The 19,131-nt window shown below is 34.5% G+C and overlaps 1 protein-coding gene and 1 long non-coding RNA gene across 9 annotated transcripts in view; one reads left to right on the top strand and one right to left on the bottom strand.

Moving 5' to 3' along the window:
* Window positions 1–19,131, bottom strand: part of LOC143341159 (uncharacterized) — a 618,628-nt gene that overhangs the window by 192,793 nt on the left and 406,704 nt on the right. The gene's annotated exons all lie outside the window — the stretch shown is intronic.
* Window positions 1–19,131, top strand: part of Wge (BAH domain and coiled-coil containing protein winged eye) — a 646,012-nt gene that overhangs the window by 614,053 nt on the left and 12,828 nt on the right. For all 8 annotated transcript variants that reach the window (XM_076763823.1, XM_076763827.1, XM_076763824.1 and 5 more), the window contains 6 exons: window positions 573–2,665; window positions 7,200–7,488; window positions 11,168–11,377; window positions 11,453–11,767; window positions 15,561–15,968; window positions 16,060–16,288. In XM_076763823.1, the coding sequence (XP_076619938.1) occupies window positions 573–2,665; window positions 7,200–7,488; window positions 11,168–11,377; window positions 11,453–11,767; window positions 15,561–15,968; window positions 16,060–16,288 (3,544 nt within the window). The remainder of the gene's footprint in view (window positions 1–572; window positions 2,666–7,199; window positions 7,489–11,167; window positions 11,378–11,452; window positions 11,768–15,560; window positions 15,969–16,059; window positions 16,289–19,131) is intronic.

The following is a 19,131-nucleotide window of genomic DNA, read 5'->3' as shown; positions in this document are numbered from 1 at the left end:
AGTAACAACTTTTACAACTGTACTACGAATTGCCCTCTATTCTGTACTTTATTACTGGAGTTCGAGTGTAAGGTTGGAAAAACGTCCTTACGGAAATTCATTCACTTTATTTGACGTAATTTCCAACGTAATATTTGTTTGCATATGATCACTAATGATAGTTTATTATAGTAATGATTCTTACGATGCACCCCAGACGAGATTCGTAAATTGAACATTTCTATCGAACCCAACTGGGGAATCCCCTTTGGAGCCAATAAAGCATGAAAGACATTTTAAAAGCGACACAAGTTACATGACGTCCAATGATTTTCGTTTTAAGAATCATTACTGTACAGGGTTGATTATTTGTTAATTGAATTTCAATAAATAGTTAAACAAATTACGAAGTCTCGTTTTACAACCTTATACGAAATATCTGCATATTTCGTATCGTTATTACGTTTTGTAATGATAAAACGATTCTTCCTTTCTAACACTCTTAACTCAGGAACTTAGCTACACGATGTCAAAATTAAAATTATCGTCAGATCTTAGACGCTACATGTGTCGTTATGTTTACCGTTTTTCAGGCTGAGTTACCGAAAGTTGAAGACGCAAAAACTGCAGAGATACACAGACATGGGAATTCCGCGCTGCCTGAAATTACCAACGACGACACGCAGAAGCAGCCGGAGGAGCCCGTCGAGTCGAAGGTAGCGGTTGCTTCCAGTTGTGAGAGCTATGGAAAGAGTCGGAATGATCATTTGCTGACATATCAATCGTCTAGTCGTCCACAAATAACTGTAAAGTCGTTCGACATGCCGAACATTGACTGTGACGACCAAGAGGTCGAGAAAATAGTGATCAAGCAAGAGGCTAGCGAGACGGCGTACGAGGATTGCGCGTACAAGTGCGAGGCCACGTCGACGACCGAGAAACCGAAGTGTCAGGACTGGGTGAAAAGGCATTCGGTCGAGAAGTCTCATCCTGGGATCGAGAACGTGGTAGAGAAATTGAAGAAGAACGCGGCTGCAGCTATGCAGGAGGCAGCGCCTCAAAAGATCGAGGATCTGAAGGACAAAACCGCGGAGAGTCTGCGTTCGAGAAGACACTCCGAGACGACGCCGAGAAAATTGGAGAATGGCTTGAAGAAACATATACTAAGGTCCTGCGAGAACGCTCAATTCGCGGACCAGCACGAAGTTCCAAGGGAACCCGAGGTTTCCTCGACGGAGGCGACAATGTCTGCGCAGAACTCGCTGAATCTTCCTAGACACTCGACGACGACGGAGAATCGTCCGTGTAGTTCTCCCACGAACAAGCATACTTTGCCTAGAGAATACTTCCTAAATGATAATAACAACGATACCAGGAGTAATAACAACAACATCAAGGCAGTCGATAGTAAAGAACTGGTTGTGAAGAAGGAGAAAATTTCATCGCCTGTCGTGTGCGAGGCGAGGGAGATGAACTGTTTCGACAGTAACGCGGTCACCCCAAAGAAGCACCGACGAATGGACGCCCCAGAAGAGACGTATGCCTTGTCATCGGACAATCAAAATTCCAAATCGAGGGTCAGTCCCAAGCAAAAGCCTACGGTCGATATAAGTGGGCTGGAGCTACTCTCGAACAGTATTGAACAGTTGGAACAGCTGAAACCAGACGCTCAAAGTGCTACTACCGCGGCTGATCTTGAGAAATCGCCCGTCAGAACCAAGTTGATTTCTCCGCCAGGGGAGAGCAACAACAACAATGTGGATAGCCCGTTGGGTTTGCTATGCGCTCTTGCTGAGCAAAGGTTCATGGAAGAAGTGGTCGATAAAGTGCCGAGGAAACTGAATCTTGAAAACTCTGAAGAGATCTCGCACGCTGGTAGGTTGTTACTGAACTTGGGTAGGGTAAATCATTTGGAGAAGGAGGGAAAGATATCGGACAAGAGAAAGTATGTTCGACCAGACGATGAAAACTACGAGAGTTCAAAGAGATTAAAAACCAACGATGAGTCCGAGGATGAGGAGTCCAAGTGCAACACATTACGCTATAACGAGGATATCGATGCGAGCAAGCAATGCGAGGCAAGGTTGCAGAAGAACATGGTATTTAGAGTTAAAGAGCCGACGAGGAGGAGCATAGACTTCTCAGAGAGAAACGGTGTCAACATCGACGACGACGAAGACGCACCGCTGAAAGATAATCCTGCTGACAAAAGTAGGCCATACAAGGATTCAGATTACGAAAGGATCGAAGATTTTGAGCAGTACGATCACCATTACGACGAGTATCAAATGAATGGCGGTTACTGTGAAAAAAAGTCTGTCGAATACAATCTTTCGGATTCTGATTTGAAAACGTACAGTCAAATAGCTTATTCGAAGTCGATGATGATGGAAGATAGCAACAGGGACATGAAAAGAAGATTCTCTGCGGGGGAGCAACGCGATTGCCATGATTACAGGAACTTGCAAGCGAAATTGGATGCGAAGAAGTTTATCGCCCGAAAGGGACACATGGATAACGATGCAGATTGGCCCAACATGGACGCCATGGAGCTGGACATGAGGGTCAGATTGGCCGATATTCAGAGGCAGTATAGAGAGAAGCAGAAAGAATTATCTAAATTGACTCCGAAGAAGGATGAGAAAAAGAGTCCCGGCAGACCACGAAAGAAGAGCCATTCTTACAGGTGAATTTTTCAATTTTAACTTTATTTTTCATTTGTTCGCCACTTGAGAGTCTAAAGAGAACGCTTTCGTTGAAAAGTTTTAAAATTACAACACTTGAGTGCAGTATACAGGCTGACCATTTAAAGTAGAATACTTGAAAGCTGTTCGAACAAGGTTAAACTGTTCGAAAGGTCATACAGAGTGACAGGACAATAATTTTCCCAAGATCATTTTTTGAAAATTAAGTGGTTTTCGATTCTGCATCCATTATTATTATTACTTAAAGCAGATGTTGTATTTTTAGACGATGTTAATAAAGTATAAATACGTATCTTCAGATTTGAGGATTGTAACGATACATTGTTAAAGATCATTGAATTTGTTTTCTTCTCCTCTATAGGGATGTAGACAAAAAATATACAATTTTATTGGAAGAAAACATCGATAACTATGAAATAGCGAAAAAAATGACCATGGAGAACATTTTGATTTCTATCGTTATACTTACCTCTTCGAATAATCCAATTTCGTCATGCAAAACTTTTCTAGATATACGTGAGAAACGATGTTATTTTGGTATGCCCGTCCAGTATATTATATTATACTTCAATTACGCCCCAATTTTAGAACACTTTTACAGACACATAAAAAATTGATGGCATTACAAACTTAGTTCCTCGAGTACAGTTTGTTAGAAAACATTGTCAGTGATGGAGTAATTTCTCTATCGGGGGAATATTCAGTAACAAATTCTTGTAGAAGATTATTTACGTCGCGAACATTTAATAAAGACAATTGCTGTAGTGACTCTCTTCAGGATACAAATATTTAATTTAATTTGGTCCATCGACTTTTTCTAAAATTAAACTCGTTGATTTCTAATTTTCATACGTAGGTAATCTATGACAAATAATTCCGCATGCAATTAAACATTTATTTACGTTCAAATAAAATTTTACTTCAATAGTTTAGCTTGTTACATACGAAGACTATAAAAACGACGAAGTCTCCCCTTCGTGACATTTTGACCCTTTAAAGCAGTAGAAATGCACGCGTCCAGATACGAGCTCGTTGCTCTTGCGATAATGCAACACGGGCAAGGTTTCCACGAATAACTGAAATCACATTGAAATATACGTGTCCTCGTCACTTACAGTCTACCCCTATTTTCAAGTATAGTTGGTTGTTACATTCTTAACTAACATAGCAAGATCGAGCATAAAAATATAATAATAGAAAATATATGTATTTAAAGAAATTGGGACTTTTACAATTGAGTAGGAAAAGGGTACATACGCCAAAATACCATTTCGAGAAAATCAATTTCAAAGTTTACATTGTCGCATTATTTAATGAAAAGTTATACAAAAACAAAGACTGAATTTTGTTTAAAATATAGTAATGTGCCCTTAATACTAGAACTACCGACAATTATAGTATATTTATTTGTAACAATAGACACGTGAAAAAAATATACATATACTGCAATAGAAATAAATGCTCATTGTAAATTTTTAAAAATTCAGTCGAATAAATTTTTTACTAGTTTTATTAGAAATTACGAATGGATCATTTTGACTGTTTTGGTAGTTCTAGTGTTAAATGTTTTAGGAAAAGTGATCATGATTTGATGTTGATAAGTGTTTTTTTTATAACATTTAAAAAATTGGTTTATGTGCCCTTTTTTCATAAATGAGATAAAATCGTTAAAAAATGTATATTTTATTCTATGAATTTGTTTGCCAATTTATTACAAATTATTCAACATAGTACTTTGAAAATAAAATAAAATGAGTACAAGAATGAAGAAAAAATGTAATTTCCATAAATAATTTTTTTATACATTAACTAATTTTTCTTCCTCGTCCGTCGACATAAATTCATTTTTATTACATTCGTTTGGTTTTTCGCTACTTCAAGAACGTTTTCAATCCATACTCTGCTATTTTCATCCAGGTATTGCATTATATTTCTTGCGTCTTTTTCTTTATTAGCTTTCAAAAAAGATAATTCAACTCTCTTTAATCGAATACTTTTCAGCTGATCTTTATTATACATCTTTTTCCAGAATTTAAAAGCTGCATATTCGAATTGTACTTTTCATAAATAGGAACCATTTGGATAAAAAAATACTTTTAATATTCCATAAGAATTTTGAAACAGAAAGGTTTATCTTTGCAAAGAACCCTTGTTTCTAGATATTTTTAAGCTACAGAAATCGTTTCGTCTCTCTTCAAATAAAATCCAATAATCCTGGAATTTCTGTCACATTGTTGAAAGGAATGTCCTCGTACTGGAAATAGATTAGTTCAACATCAAACGTTCTCGAAAACCATAAACAGAAAGACAGCATTGTTGAATTTTTGTTTCGTCCTGCAGCTGAATCAGAGAAAAGCATTATTTTCGGAATACACGAGTTTTCCCTCGATTTTTGCACGTGATCAAAACTAGTGCAATCAATGTATATTCTAGAAATTATACAAAACGTATATCTAACAAGAAACCTTCGCGAACGGTCCAGCTTCGATTTTGATGAAACTTCGTACACTTATAAAGCAGCCAAAAATAATCGACACGTATTTTTTTTTAGCTGCGGTAACTCGAGTTTAAGGGGTGAAACCACCCCTTGAAGTTTTGGCTCGAAACGGCTATCTCGAAAACGGAAAGACATACGAAAAAATTGTTAATGGGCGAGGTTAATGATTTCTTATGCACAATAACATGGTGTTAAAAAATTTAACAAAATACAACTTGTTTATAACAAAAAAAAATTTATTAACTTAATTTTTCATTTTATTGAAATTTTCATAATAACAAAAAATGACGAGCATTTTATTCCAAATCCATTGGTATGTAACATTTTAAAATTGCCTCCTATAGTTTTACAGATTTTAATGATTTACATCTTGCGCGTACATCCACTATGGTAGTAGCCGTTCTAACTTCGATTTTAATGAAGCACTGTAGGCTTGCACTAAATTATATAGTAACAAGTAACAAGTAACAATAACAGTAACAAGTTTCTTAACAGCAATGAAAAGATTAATTGTTTTTATTACCCACCTATGACATCGTGGCAAAGGCGGAGCGATTTATAAATTATAAATACATACAGTGTGTATAGCAATTACTCTATGTAGTTTCGATAATAGTGATACTCGTCGAAAAAATGTTTGAAACATAAAGATTTCTTACCATGCGCATTTAATTATTGCCACGTTACCACAAATATGGCATCTTGGTTCATTTTCAACAGAATAGTAGTACACAACAGGATTCTGGAATGCATTTGGTTTTTCATCTATACAGGGTATTCGGCCACCCCTGGGAAAAAATTTTAATGAGAGATTCTAGAGGCCAAAATGAGACGGAAATCAAGAATATTAATTTGTTGATGGAGGCTTCGTTAAAAAGTTATTAACGTTTAAAGTTCCGCCTGTAGAACTCCTTCACAAAACTGTAAAGCTGTCGATACGTCAGTTCTACAGGCGGAACTTTAAAAGTTAATAACTTTTTAACGAAACCTCAATCAACAAATTGGTATTCTTGATTTTTGCCTTATTTTGGTCTCTAGAATCTCTCATTACAATTTTTCCCAGGGGTGGTCGAACACCCTGTATAAATAACCTTTAATTAACTATTTGAATCCTCCAGTTTAAAGTGAACCCACAGCAATACACTTTTACTGCTCGAAATCCCTTATATGTGTAGTTACGAGACCAAACATTGTAGTGGTCTCCTCATAGTTCTACTATGGGTTCGTCCACAAAGACCAACTTCTTTAGTGGCTTACCCGTAGTTCTGCTGCGGGTTCGCCCACAAAGACCAACTTCTTTTAGTGGTTCCCCATAGTTCTACTACGGGTTCGCCACAACACCCAACCTCCTAACTAATTTCCCGAAGTTCTACTACAGATTCGTCCGTAACAAACTTTGATGTAACCTACCATAGAGACGTGACTTGATGACTAAACAACAACACAAAAGCAAGGGAAGTAGGTCGTTCGCTTCACCTAATTCCCACCAGAAAACCTCGCTCTTACCTTCTTAGCAGTCACAATATACAAGGTGTTCGACCACCCCTGGGAAAAATTTTAATGGGGGATTCTAGAGGCCAAAATAAAACGAAAATCAAGAATATCAATTTCTTGACTGAGGCTTCGTTAAAAAGTTATTAACAATTCAATTCAAAAATTTCAAATCGTTCTGGAACAATTATTTTCGGTTGTAGGGCTCAATTACAATCATTTTTGGTAAATACACATATCCTCATATTCCTACCCACTTTGGAGAAAAAAATTCAAAAAAGTGTGAAATTTTTCGACAAAATTAAAAAATTTCAAATCGTTCTGGAAAAATTATTTTCGGTTGTAGAATCCTTCGTGTACTACGAACAATAAAGACTCAATTTGCTGAAATCATAAATGACCTCAAGTGTCTAACTGTGTGGAAGTCATTGTTTTGGCTAAACGCAGTGATCCGAATTCAGTTCATGTTGAAAAATTAAGAAATATTTAACTAAAGAAGATTAATGTTTTACGATAAATATTCACAGTTCTGATCATGGACCTCTGGCGTCACCATCAGCGTTGGAACAAATGCCTTCTCCACACAAATCTCCGTCACGTTCGTCAAATGGATCCCCGCCACCATTGGCCTCGACTGTCATAGCTATGCCGAGGTGCAACGTGAACTTGGTGAAACTGGGTGAGCCAAGAAGTCACATTAAACTGTTGGACAGTATACCGAGCATTCCGATCCCCGTTCCACCAGTCGCCTCGCCTATTACTGTTCTACCCTCGAACAAAGCGTCGCAGGACGACGATGAGAAAAGCACAGGAAGGGTGAGTTCAAATTCCAATCGTTTGCTTTCATTCAGTTCTTCTATTGCATCGACGCACAGTGTGTCGCGTAAATAGGAATTCGGAACAAAAATCATAGCTTCTAGTCAATTTTCGACCTAAGATCTCTTACACTTTTTTAAAGAGAATACAAAGATGCATCGATTGATGTACAAAAATTATACATTTTTGTTAAAAAAATTGAAGCGACCTTGATTTTTTGTTGAATAAAAATTGTTTTGCTAATTTCTACTATTGCAATTTCTTGTCAAGTGATTGCTGTGTAACTTTTGCTCGAAAAATTTTTTGGTTGGTTTAGAGGAAGTGCCTGAAATATCGTAGCGATCGTTTCGAGTATATGGGTGTTTGGGAAGAAAATCATAACTTTGCATCTGTGTAATGTTTTTCCTTTATTTCTTTTTAATTAAAATATAAAATCATCGAGGTATTTTTGGGTATTTTTTTTTTAACTCAATTCAAAGTTGATAAACATTTAACATAAAAAATTGGGACCAATTGTTAATATTGTTAAAAGATTGTTTAGCAGTTTGGAAGGTACTATAATACTCTACATAACTTGCAAAAGTCAAATTAAAAACACAAACTTTCGGTAAATGGTACATGTTTCAGAAAATACTTCGAAAATTGCAATAAATTTCTGACATCTCTTTCAATAACAAATTGGTAAATTCAGTAAAAGCTATGGATAATGTTAAAATCTACGTTCCTTTATTAACATTTTGGGATATAAGAATTTATAAAACATAAATTTTAGTTTTTTTGACTTTTGTCCATTGTTGGACACACTGTGCGACATCGCGATCTGAGATAGAGAAATATAAGACTTGTTGGCATTGTCCTTCACACTTTATAAGTTCAGAATTACCTAAAGTTGGTTTTAAAATTTAAAATATCACTGTTATTTTTGTTGATAAACGAAAATGTAAGAAGAGATACAATATACAGGGTGTTTGGCCATCCCTGGGAAAAATTTTAATGAGAGATTCTAGAGGTAAAATAAGACGAAAATTAAGAATACTAATTTGTTGATGGAGGCTCCGTTAAAAAGTTATTAACGTTTAAAGTTTCACCCGTACTGCATTTTTTTCTCGAAAATGCGCAAGATTTCGGGGGTATGTCTATTCACCAAAAATGATTGTAATTGACTCCCGCAACCGAAAATAATTTTTCCAAACCGATTTGAAATTTTTTTTTTCCGTCGAAAAATTTCACACCTTCTCGAATTTTTTTCTCGAAAATGCGCAGAATTTCGGGGGTATGTATAATGACCAAAAATGATTGTAATTACCCACTGTAACTAAATATAATTTTTTTAGTATGATTTGAAATTTTTTAATTTCGTCTAAAAATTTCAGTACCTACTCGAATTTTTTTCTCGAATGTGGGTAGGATTTTAGGGGTATGTGTATTCACCAAAAATGATTGGAATTCAGCACCGCAACCGAAAATAATTTTTCCAGAACGATTTGAAATTTTTTAATTTAATTGTTAATAATTTTTTAACTAAGTCTCCATCAACAAATTGGTATTCTTAATTTTCGTCTTATTTTGGCCTCTAGAATCTGCCATTAAAATTTCTCCCAGGGGTGGCCGAACACCCTGTATGTCTTCCAGATGGGCAAATTATTTAATACAGTAATACTTTACTTACTCATTATCTATATCCGTCTCTCTCTGTTTAAGTGACTAGCATCGTGTAAGCGCAGAAATAATTTATTTTTAAATTTTTCTAAAATCTCTAGCAGTGTATGTTGATCAGAATTCTATACAAAGTAATTTAATTGAGCAATTTAAGTCTCAGACACAGCGACCTTGGAATCAAAACAATTTTAGTATTATTTCAATGCTATTTGTTTCTTTAAATCAAATATTTCTTTCCTAAAATATTTTTGCAATTTATCACAAACGATGAAAATCCTTAAGAATAATGTTAGATTACTTACCTAGTATACAGGGTGTTCAGCCACACCTAGGAAAAATTTTAATGGGAGATTCTACAAGTCAACATAAGTCGAAAATTAAAAATACTAATTTGTTGATGGAGGCTTCGTTAAAAAGTTATTAACGTTTAAAGTTCCGCCTGTAGAACGGCAATCCGCGAACAGCTGCGTACGCGTGGCAGTAGTTCTCACTAAGAAAACTGTAAGGCTGTCGATACGTCAGTAAGTAGAGTTTCCCATGCTGAATGAGAACCACTATCACGCACACGTAGCTGTTCGCAGATTGCCATTCTACAGACGTAACTTGAAACGTTAAAAACTTTTTAACGAAGCCTCGATCAACAAATTGGTATTCCTGATTTTCGTCTTATTTTGCCCTCTAGAATCTCCTATTAAAATTTTTCTGTATAGATTGTATACAAAATTCTTGACTGTGAAAACAAAAATGTGAAGTAAAAAGATATACTTAATGCTTTCTATTTAAAAATATGTTTAATTTAGTTTTGTTTCAATATCAAAAGTAATATATTAACATCCATTCGTTGAATGATTACCGGTTGAAAATTACCTGAATGTACGATACCTTGTCATTGTTCGATTAAAATATATGATCAAGCAGACGTTTTTAAATACATATCGTGTACAATAGTTTCACATAAAGTACAAGAGAACTGGGGAATTTGGGTAGCTCCCTCTTTTCGCGCAAAACAAAAATTAAAAGTAAATGGTTGTTATAAAACTGCTTTACGATAATTAAAACTCCTCTCCACTTGTCAGAGTTGAACTCGATCGATATGGTTTTTGAACAAACTAGACGTCCTAACGGGCAATCATGCTGTGACAAATAAAACCAATTAAAAGATAAAGTTGTAAGTGGAGTGGAGCAAATCAGAAATGCTTTGTAATGAAATATTAATTAATGGCATTTAAATCGATTATTGAGATTTAAAACTGATATATTTTCCGATGCATGTCAATATACTTCGTAACTTCCGAACTTTTCAAAAGTTATTACGTTTAATTTCGTTTCTTTTAATAGAAAATTTCCGGATTATATTATTTTTACTTTACTTTTGCAAATGAAAAATGTTACAATTATTTTTTCTAAGTGCGTATGATACATCTTTTCTTGGAGTTTTCGTATAGCTCACTGCAAATGAATATTTTGGTTATTACATAAATGTTGAATCAAATATCCTTGTTTTAAAAAATATACACTTTGAATGGAAATAATTACATTCTTCGAAATAATTGTAAGATCAACTAGTATAATAATTATTTTGCTAATTAACGTTACGCATTCAGTAAAAATATTACCGAGTACATACAGAAATGTGATTCTTTAAATATTTTGAGCAGCGTGGAATTTTACATAATAAGACGAAAGAGTAATAATTGATATAGTTGTAACATCTTATTAATGATACAACTACAAATATTCTATACAAAAAATTAAATCGAAAACATAAAATAAAGTTTCCTAAAAAAAGTCTACTACAAAAAGTACTTTTACAAATTCCTCTACGTTTTGCTGTCATATACATACATATATACATATGTATAGTCGAACTATTACTGAAATAATTTTAACTAAACGAGTTAAATTTTGTACATACATATTTGTATTGTTTTATTCCGGATCGTGCAATTGGTCGTCAAAGTGACTTATAACATTAAACTTAAACGAGTTTCGTAAAGTATTCGTCGCATTTTTGGTACAGATGGGATATGATACATCATCACCAGCGCCGACCATCGCGAGTTCTAGTTCAGCTTCAAAGAAACGAAAGGTCGGTCGACCCAGGAAGCTGATGTGCACATCAGGAAGCGTTAGACACCTTACGGAAACGATAGTCGCGAAAAAGCCAAAAAGCAAAAGTTCTTTGGTGGGATATCTCTTGTCGTCGAAAAACCGACATCTTCAGACAAAGGTGGGCGATCGATTTAATTGGCGATGAACACGACTCGTGACGATAATAAAAACGATAAAAACATTTTGTTTATAGTACGTTGGTAAAACTGGTTACACGCCGTTGCCCTTCAAAACCGGGCTATCCTCCCTGAAATCCGCTTCTAAGGGCCACAAATCGGTCAAATCGAAACCAAAACCTGCAAAACAGACACCCCTGCACAGTAAGACTGTGATCAGCTCGATCATCGCCGAAAAAGCAAAACTGAGTCAGGAAGTGAAGCTGGAGAAACAGAACAAGATGAAACCGAAACTGAAGGCAGAGGCAAAGGTGAAGACTTGGGAAGATGATGAATCTGCTGCTGTCGTGGAGAACGTGTTGCCAGAATCAACTGTGGAGAAACCAGTACAGGTAACATAACGAAAGAAATATAGAGAATTTTTCGTTTCATTTGATTGTAGAGTCTAAAAACTGGATTGTTTCTTTGTTGCACACTGCTTACAATAATCAAAGAATCGCGTGTGACATATTAAATATTACATTCTAGGGACTATTTCATACGATATCATTATTAACACTAAACCTACCAGCACTGCATGTATACCCATTCCTACCATGACAACGTACTTCTAATTTTTATATATGTATAGAAAATTGTGTTTTGATGTTCATTCGTAAGATGTTCTTTCCTTTTATGTGAAAAAATTTTTTAATATTCATCGGATAGAAGATAAAACACCCTTGATAACGAATTTTGTTCTAAGTCGATACCGTAATTAGTTCTAGAGAAAAGAACTATTTAAGAAAATGTGCTGGCTAGTAAATACACAAACATCCTGTATTTAAATTCATTTTCAATTAAATAAACAATTTATGGTCCAGTTTTATCGTACGATCAGTAGGAATTGTTGAAACTTCTTTGGGTACGTAGCGTCAAAGTAAATTTCAAAAGAAACATATAAGATAGCAAAAATTATAGTAGGTGATATGATCATTAGGTAGAGGATGAAAAGCCCTTTAAAATGAGCGTTTGTACGAGTCGATAGCTTCATTAGTTCCGGAGATATAGCGATTTTAATTTCAAGTCGATGCGTTGGCTAGTTTCGGAGCTAGGGTTTGTTTACGTTTCATTGTGCGCTCGCGAGTTCATTGATCTCACGCGTGCGTAGATAGTAAACAGTGCGTAGTAAATTCTTGGAAATACTACGCCGACACTAGGTCACGACAGTCACGTACGCGGGATAGGTCAGCACCAAGCACGTGCGACGAAGAGGTCCGACTCCGTTAGGCGAAGACAGAGATAGTCGAATTAAAAAAATTACTCTTTACATAAATTACGATATCTCTGAAACGGAAAGTCGGATCGACAAAAACCGAAAGCCATTTTAAAAGAGAGGCTTTGCCGCTTCTAACAATGCCTCGATAATTAATAAAACACTAATAGTTTCGGAACTGCACGCGTTTAAAGTTTTATGATTTTTTAATACGCATTAATAGGCCTTTCTGAGGCGCCAAGCGTGATCGTTATCGAATTAAAAAAATTACCTTTTACATAAATTACGATATCTCCGAAACGGAAAGTCGGATCGAGAAAAACCAAAAGCCATTTTAAAGGGGAGGCTTTGCCGCATCTAACAATGCCTCAATAATTAATAAAACACTTTTAGTTTCGAAACTAAACGTGTCTAAAGTTTAACTATTTTTAATACGCGTTGTTAGACTGTTTTATGGCAGTGGAAACTGTAGATTCTCTCCTTTCGTCTTTGCTATACGTATATTTCCTATTTACATCGGAAGCTAATCAGAATTTGGTACCAAATGTCCAGTTTTTTTACAAAAAAAACATAAATCATTCAACCGGTCAGATGATCGGTCGTGGTAGGCAAGACAGACTACATATTTTTCTCAGAAAATAAACAATAAGATTAGAAGTGAATATTGTAAAATTCATTGTACGTATACTATAAGAAAAGTCGTGAAGTTAAATGGCGCTAAAATAATATTGTGTGTTAGAAATTCTAAACGAAATTTTAAAAATGGTCATTTGACCGATCGCGGTAGGTTTAGTGTTAATAGTAATTTTTAAAGATTTACCATGTTTGTATTAACAAATACAGGACATTTTTAAAATACCTAAACATTATCTCTTTATTTTAGACAATAGCATGTAGTCCAAATAAACTGTTACCAGCTTTGTCACACAGAAACCAATGGATATATCGACTTCATTTTTTTTTAGTTACATGATCCAGTGGATAAATCTCTTCGTGTACAATAAATTCAATTGGTATGGCTGTTAAAAGAAAAAAGAGGGCTAAACTGTTTCAAATAAGGGATGACATTAATCTTTTCGAAAATTGTGTATAGTTACAGAGTTAAAGCAAGAAATTAAAATCAATTCTACAAATACATTTAAGAACAAATATTTTAAATTATTTCAATTCTGCTTAGGAACATGTACTTTTAACTCTCTGCTTAGTAAAGCTTTAATTCTGTAACTACGCATAATAACAAAAGAATGGTTTAAGTAAATATTATTTAATTTGACAAAAGCTATATAAATAACAAACTAATAATATTACTTTCCATTTAAAACATTTAGAGACTTTTCTTTTTCCTCTTAATGACCACGACCATTCTAAAAGAATTTGTTCTCCATGAAAAAATTAACTCCCGTAGATTATTTAATTAAAAAAATGAGGATGTTCATTTGTTTCTAAAAGAACATCTTGTAACACTTTACAGTACTATAGAATATATTCCATTGGCAACCTTATATTACATTTATTTAAGAATACAATACTTCCAGAAAAGTGTACTAAGCTAGTTAAAATTATTTTGCGATATATGCTTCTACAAATTTCATATTATTAATTTATATTAATAACTCATGGTTGATTTTATCAATATGTATACTATCTGCCTATAAAGAATGTATTATTGTAATCAAAAATTAGAATTACCACTGATGCATAATTTTGTGAAACAGAAATACCAACGAATAGAAATTTATTTATTCGTCAGTGTGAATTTTGCGTTGAATTTTATTGACCTTTGAAATCATAACAAAGTGAGGTATCAACTAGCTGAGTTCGAGAGGTCGATTCATTCATAGTTTAGAACTCGTAATACTCGAAATTTAATGAGTTCAACCAGTTTACCGTTTAAAAGTTCAATAATTATAAAAGTTCAGTCATTTCTAAAGTAAGATAATCTTTTGAAAATCAAATTTTCAACAGTATAGACATATTAAAATTGGTACTGGAAATTTGTTGAAGGTCAACTGACTTCATAAAAAGACATGGTCATTCTGATTAATATATTATGTTGAGGAAAAAGAAATCCATTATTTTCACGTTTATTTCAAGATTTTATTTAACATAATTCGGATTGTGCGGCTTGGGTAAAATACCGTTTTATTTAATAATTTGTTGCCATTCGATTTCATTCCGTTTGGCTAAGGCTTCGCAGATGGAAATTCGATCGAACAATTCGTGTTACACTCAAACATCGAGCTTCTTTTTGAATCCAGCTTTATGCAAATGGTTTAAAACTGTTTTGTGGTCGATCTTTAGCTCTTGGGCGGTGTTACAATTGCTAACACGTCGGTCCACTTCGATCATTTCGACATTGGCTGTGACAGTATCGGGACCATAAACACCATTCACAATTTCAACCGCCTGGCTTACATTTTCGCCTTCATTAAAGCAACATTGTAAAATATACCGAATTTTCTCTTTGTTAACTTCCATCTATTACACCTCGTAACTCACAACTGAATCGATCAACCAAAAAACTGTACAAGAATTTTTTTTAGTATGGAATGTCACTTTTCCAACAACCACAATATATCACCATAGCCATCTAAGTGAAAAATAATGGATTTCTTTTTCCCCAACTTAATATTTTGCATATCTATACATATCTTCTTGGAGTACAGTTTACTTAACACGTTTATTGTCGTCCTACAAGTTAACTCGTAGCTGATGATTCATCTTTGAAATAAATAACGAAGAATAGAGGTTTTACACGAGAATAAAAGCGAGTATGCATTAAGGAACAGAACTTGTTATGTCATAGCCAGTACCTGTGCGAAAAATTTCATCGGTCATTTCATCATTCAACGTCTAAAAAAAAATACGCAGATAAACCGTTCCGATACCTACGTCATGTGTACTTTCTGACTATCGCAACATTGTTTCAGGAAACACCCGTGGACTTGCCAGAGCCCGTAGAGGCAGAGTCTGAGAAGAGTAGGCACGAGAAATCGAAGAAGAAGAAACGGAAGTCCAGCTCATCGTCTCCTTCGCGGCGCAAGTCGACCGATCGCGAGAAGAAAGAATCGAAACGCAGAAAGTCGCTCGAGTGCAAGGAGTGCAAGGAATGCGCTAAAGCGGCCAGGGCTGAGAAAACGGAGATAGTAAACAAATGCAAATTAACGTCGGCACACTTGGCCATTGACCAGCTGAGAGTTCTTACGGCGATGGGTGGTCTGTTTTACGCCGGAAGACTTAGCGCTGTTCAAGCACCTGACGTTTATGCCATTACGCTGGACGGCGAACGAGGCAACAGACCCCACATCCATTCCAGAGAGGAGATCCTACGAGACGCGGTAAATTAACGACGATTCGTTTGGCATTTCGTTCGCTTCGACGTATTCGTTTCAACGCAAATTTTCATCCACGCTTGTTTCGTCACCGCAGATCGTGGAAGTCTGTCCCAGTTCGACGAAAGAGTTACCGCCCGGTACGAGACTCTGCGCCTACTGGAGCCAGCAATACCGATGCTTATACCCAGGTACATCCGTCGAACCAACCGAACCTGATCCCGAGCTCGACGAAAAGTTCGTTAGCGTAGAGTTCGACGACGGGGACAGTGGAAGAATCGCTTTGGATGATATCAGGTTGCTGCAGCCTGACTATCCTGTCGTTGGTAAGTTTCGTAAATATTATTGTAACAAATATCGTGACGGTGCTTTCTATACTTGTCATCAAATGACCTTGCCGTCCCCATTTTTAGCCAGTTCTGGGTTAAACATCGATTTTTATATTTTTATAACTGTCCAAGTACCAGTTTAATCTACAGATATCTAAATCTATTGCGTGACCCACTTTCTACAGGCCTCTTAATTTCTATGTCTATGTTTTGAAGGAAAAGATGTGGCTTGGTCTCGAGATCAATATGACGTCGACTTTTAAACCGGTCGCACGAAAACTTTTATTATTATTGTTCGCAAGTTCATATTTTGTGTACAAAGTATTATTTGTAGAGTTTACAATGAATAGTGATGAATGTATCACGAGAGATAGTTTTAACAGTAATTTATTAGAGTCAAACGAATCGGCAATTAACGATATATGTACCACATCAAGATCCAGAGAAGAATTTGCAATAGATTATGATTTCAGTTATAATTTTTCTAAATGGATATGGACAATTGATGTGATTTGTCTTCTCTATTTAGTCGTCCATATTAACGATCACAACGGTGATATACTTACACATTTTGAATATTTTATCAATTTCACTGAATTTTAAGGCATAGAAACAAATAGATATGCAAACTATAAAGGTATTAGATGTAAGGGAAAGTTCAGTCGTTTCTTATACCTACTTTTATTTGCACTCTGGGTTGTAGATAGGTGGTCGGATCTCAATAAAAACAAGTAGTATATTTTGTGTTTGTCATTCAGTTTTTGTCAACCCTTTGTATCATTAACATGGCTGAAGATAAAGGGCGTTTGCGACATTGCGTGCTCTATGAATTCCAAAATCGCAGTAATGCAGTGCAGGCAGAAAAAAGCGTGTGTGAAATGTTTGCAAAGACTGCTGTAACAGCTCGAACCAACTATCACCTATTCAGATCTCTGAAAAACTTTCTTGATGAAAAAGATTTAGCTTGAAGGTAAGCTTTGAAGCGTAAGCTTTGAAGGTGTCCAAATGACAGCGAGGTTTTTTTCTCTATGGGAGTGGATAAGCTACCAGAACGATGGCAAACAACTTTAATTAACAAGGAAAATTATATTTTAGAATAAATTTTAATTAATAAATAAAAATAATCATTTTCATTTTCCTGAAAAAAAAGACAGAACTTTCCCTTACACTTAATAATAATAGATAATTTCAGACTTTATCACGAAAAAATAGTGCAAAATCCTGTTTTGAAATGACATTAATCGAAAAGACATTGCATTGATACCTTCCTTATTAGAAATATTATGTCATACCACAGCGTTTGCTGAAAAATTGTAGTTGTACGTATAAAACATGCTTTTTTACATTTTATGTCATAGATAGAATGACTATTTATACAATTAACTACTTATAAAATTGACTTGTTTCTTTCTTATTAACGAAAACAAGGAATTATCGAACATAGTGTACAAACAGTTCAATAGAATCAGTCATACTAGCGCAATTGGACAACCGAAACCTGACATAGAAATTGATAATAAAAAGGACACTTCAAACAACTGCCTCGTAATACATATTTTGTGACACAAACATTATTGCATTCTATACCAATGTGTATTAACACTGCTTTACTTGTTTAAAAATATACACAGTACTTATAAAAATATGTTCGAACCTACATAAAAAGAATGTATCAAAATGGACAGAAAATACTTCAAATATCTGTCCTGATGTATTAAAATTTATCGCTCTAAAAATTCCCCTCTGTTAAATATCATTGAAATATAGTAAATTGTAAATAGTTAGTAATTACCTTTAGCTTCGACGAACTTCGTAATTTAAAAAATTTGAACACTTTTGAGAACTTTGATTCAGGAAAAATGTATACCGAATAGAACAAATAAAAATTTATTAATAGAGTATCTGAAGATTATAATGAATGTTATAACAATGAAGTTATTCAATGGACATTGAATATTTATATTGTATAAAACGCAACTTGCACATTGGAATTAAGGGTTTTTTATTCTTGTATACTAAATGATAATATTGTTTTTTTTTTTATAATAATACATAATTCTTCATCTTTCTCTTCATAACCGGATAAATATTTTTCTAAGCTTCCAACGACGGAGAAATTGATACTCGAAATGTTAACATAAAAATAAAATTTCGCTATTTTCATTTATAATCAAATATATCAGACTTTCATTATGCAGATTTTTTACTTTTCAGATATGTTATCGTTCAATAGTATAAACGGAATAAACACGTATAGAACTTTCTCACCAAAGTTGACAGCATTTATAATCCCAGAACATTTAGTTTTGATCAAAGTCTAGAAGCATCGATACAGAAATTCTCGTTTTCAAGTGACAAAATCAGTTTACATGTATTCATACGACAAAAAGAGTAATTGAAATACACCAAAATTGAATGAAATAGAGTAATCGAATCTCACATTACACTTTTTTATGAGTATATTTTTAATGAAATGCCCGTGTCTTTGCGATTAAAATGAGTTCAAACACGACTTCCTTTGAACTATTTTTAGTTATACGTTTCTTAAATTGTTTCTGAAAAAATTTTGTATAATTAAAAGTACTGCGAATAAGGTCGTGACTCATTTTCATAGAGAAAACCTCACCAATTTATCGATAGTACTCTCATGAAGATATAATAATACATATAAAAATTATAATTTTCCAATCTTATCGCCGTCACCTTGGACAGGTAACATATTAAACAGTGGAGGGGTTGATTCCATAACAAAAATTGTCACTTGAAAACGGATGCTATCGTATGCCCCGCAATATTTAAATAAAATCAAATATATTAAGGAGTTTAATATTCTGACTAAT

The sequence above is a fragment of the Colletes latitarsis genome, chromosome 4 (assembly GCF_051014445.1).
Source record: "Colletes latitarsis isolate SP2378_abdomen chromosome 4, iyColLati1, whole genome shotgun sequence".
Classification (NCBI taxonomy): domain Eukaryota; kingdom Metazoa; phylum Arthropoda; class Insecta; order Hymenoptera; family Colletidae; genus Colletes; species Colletes latitarsis.
This window is presented reverse-complemented; position numbering and strand designations above follow the sequence as displayed.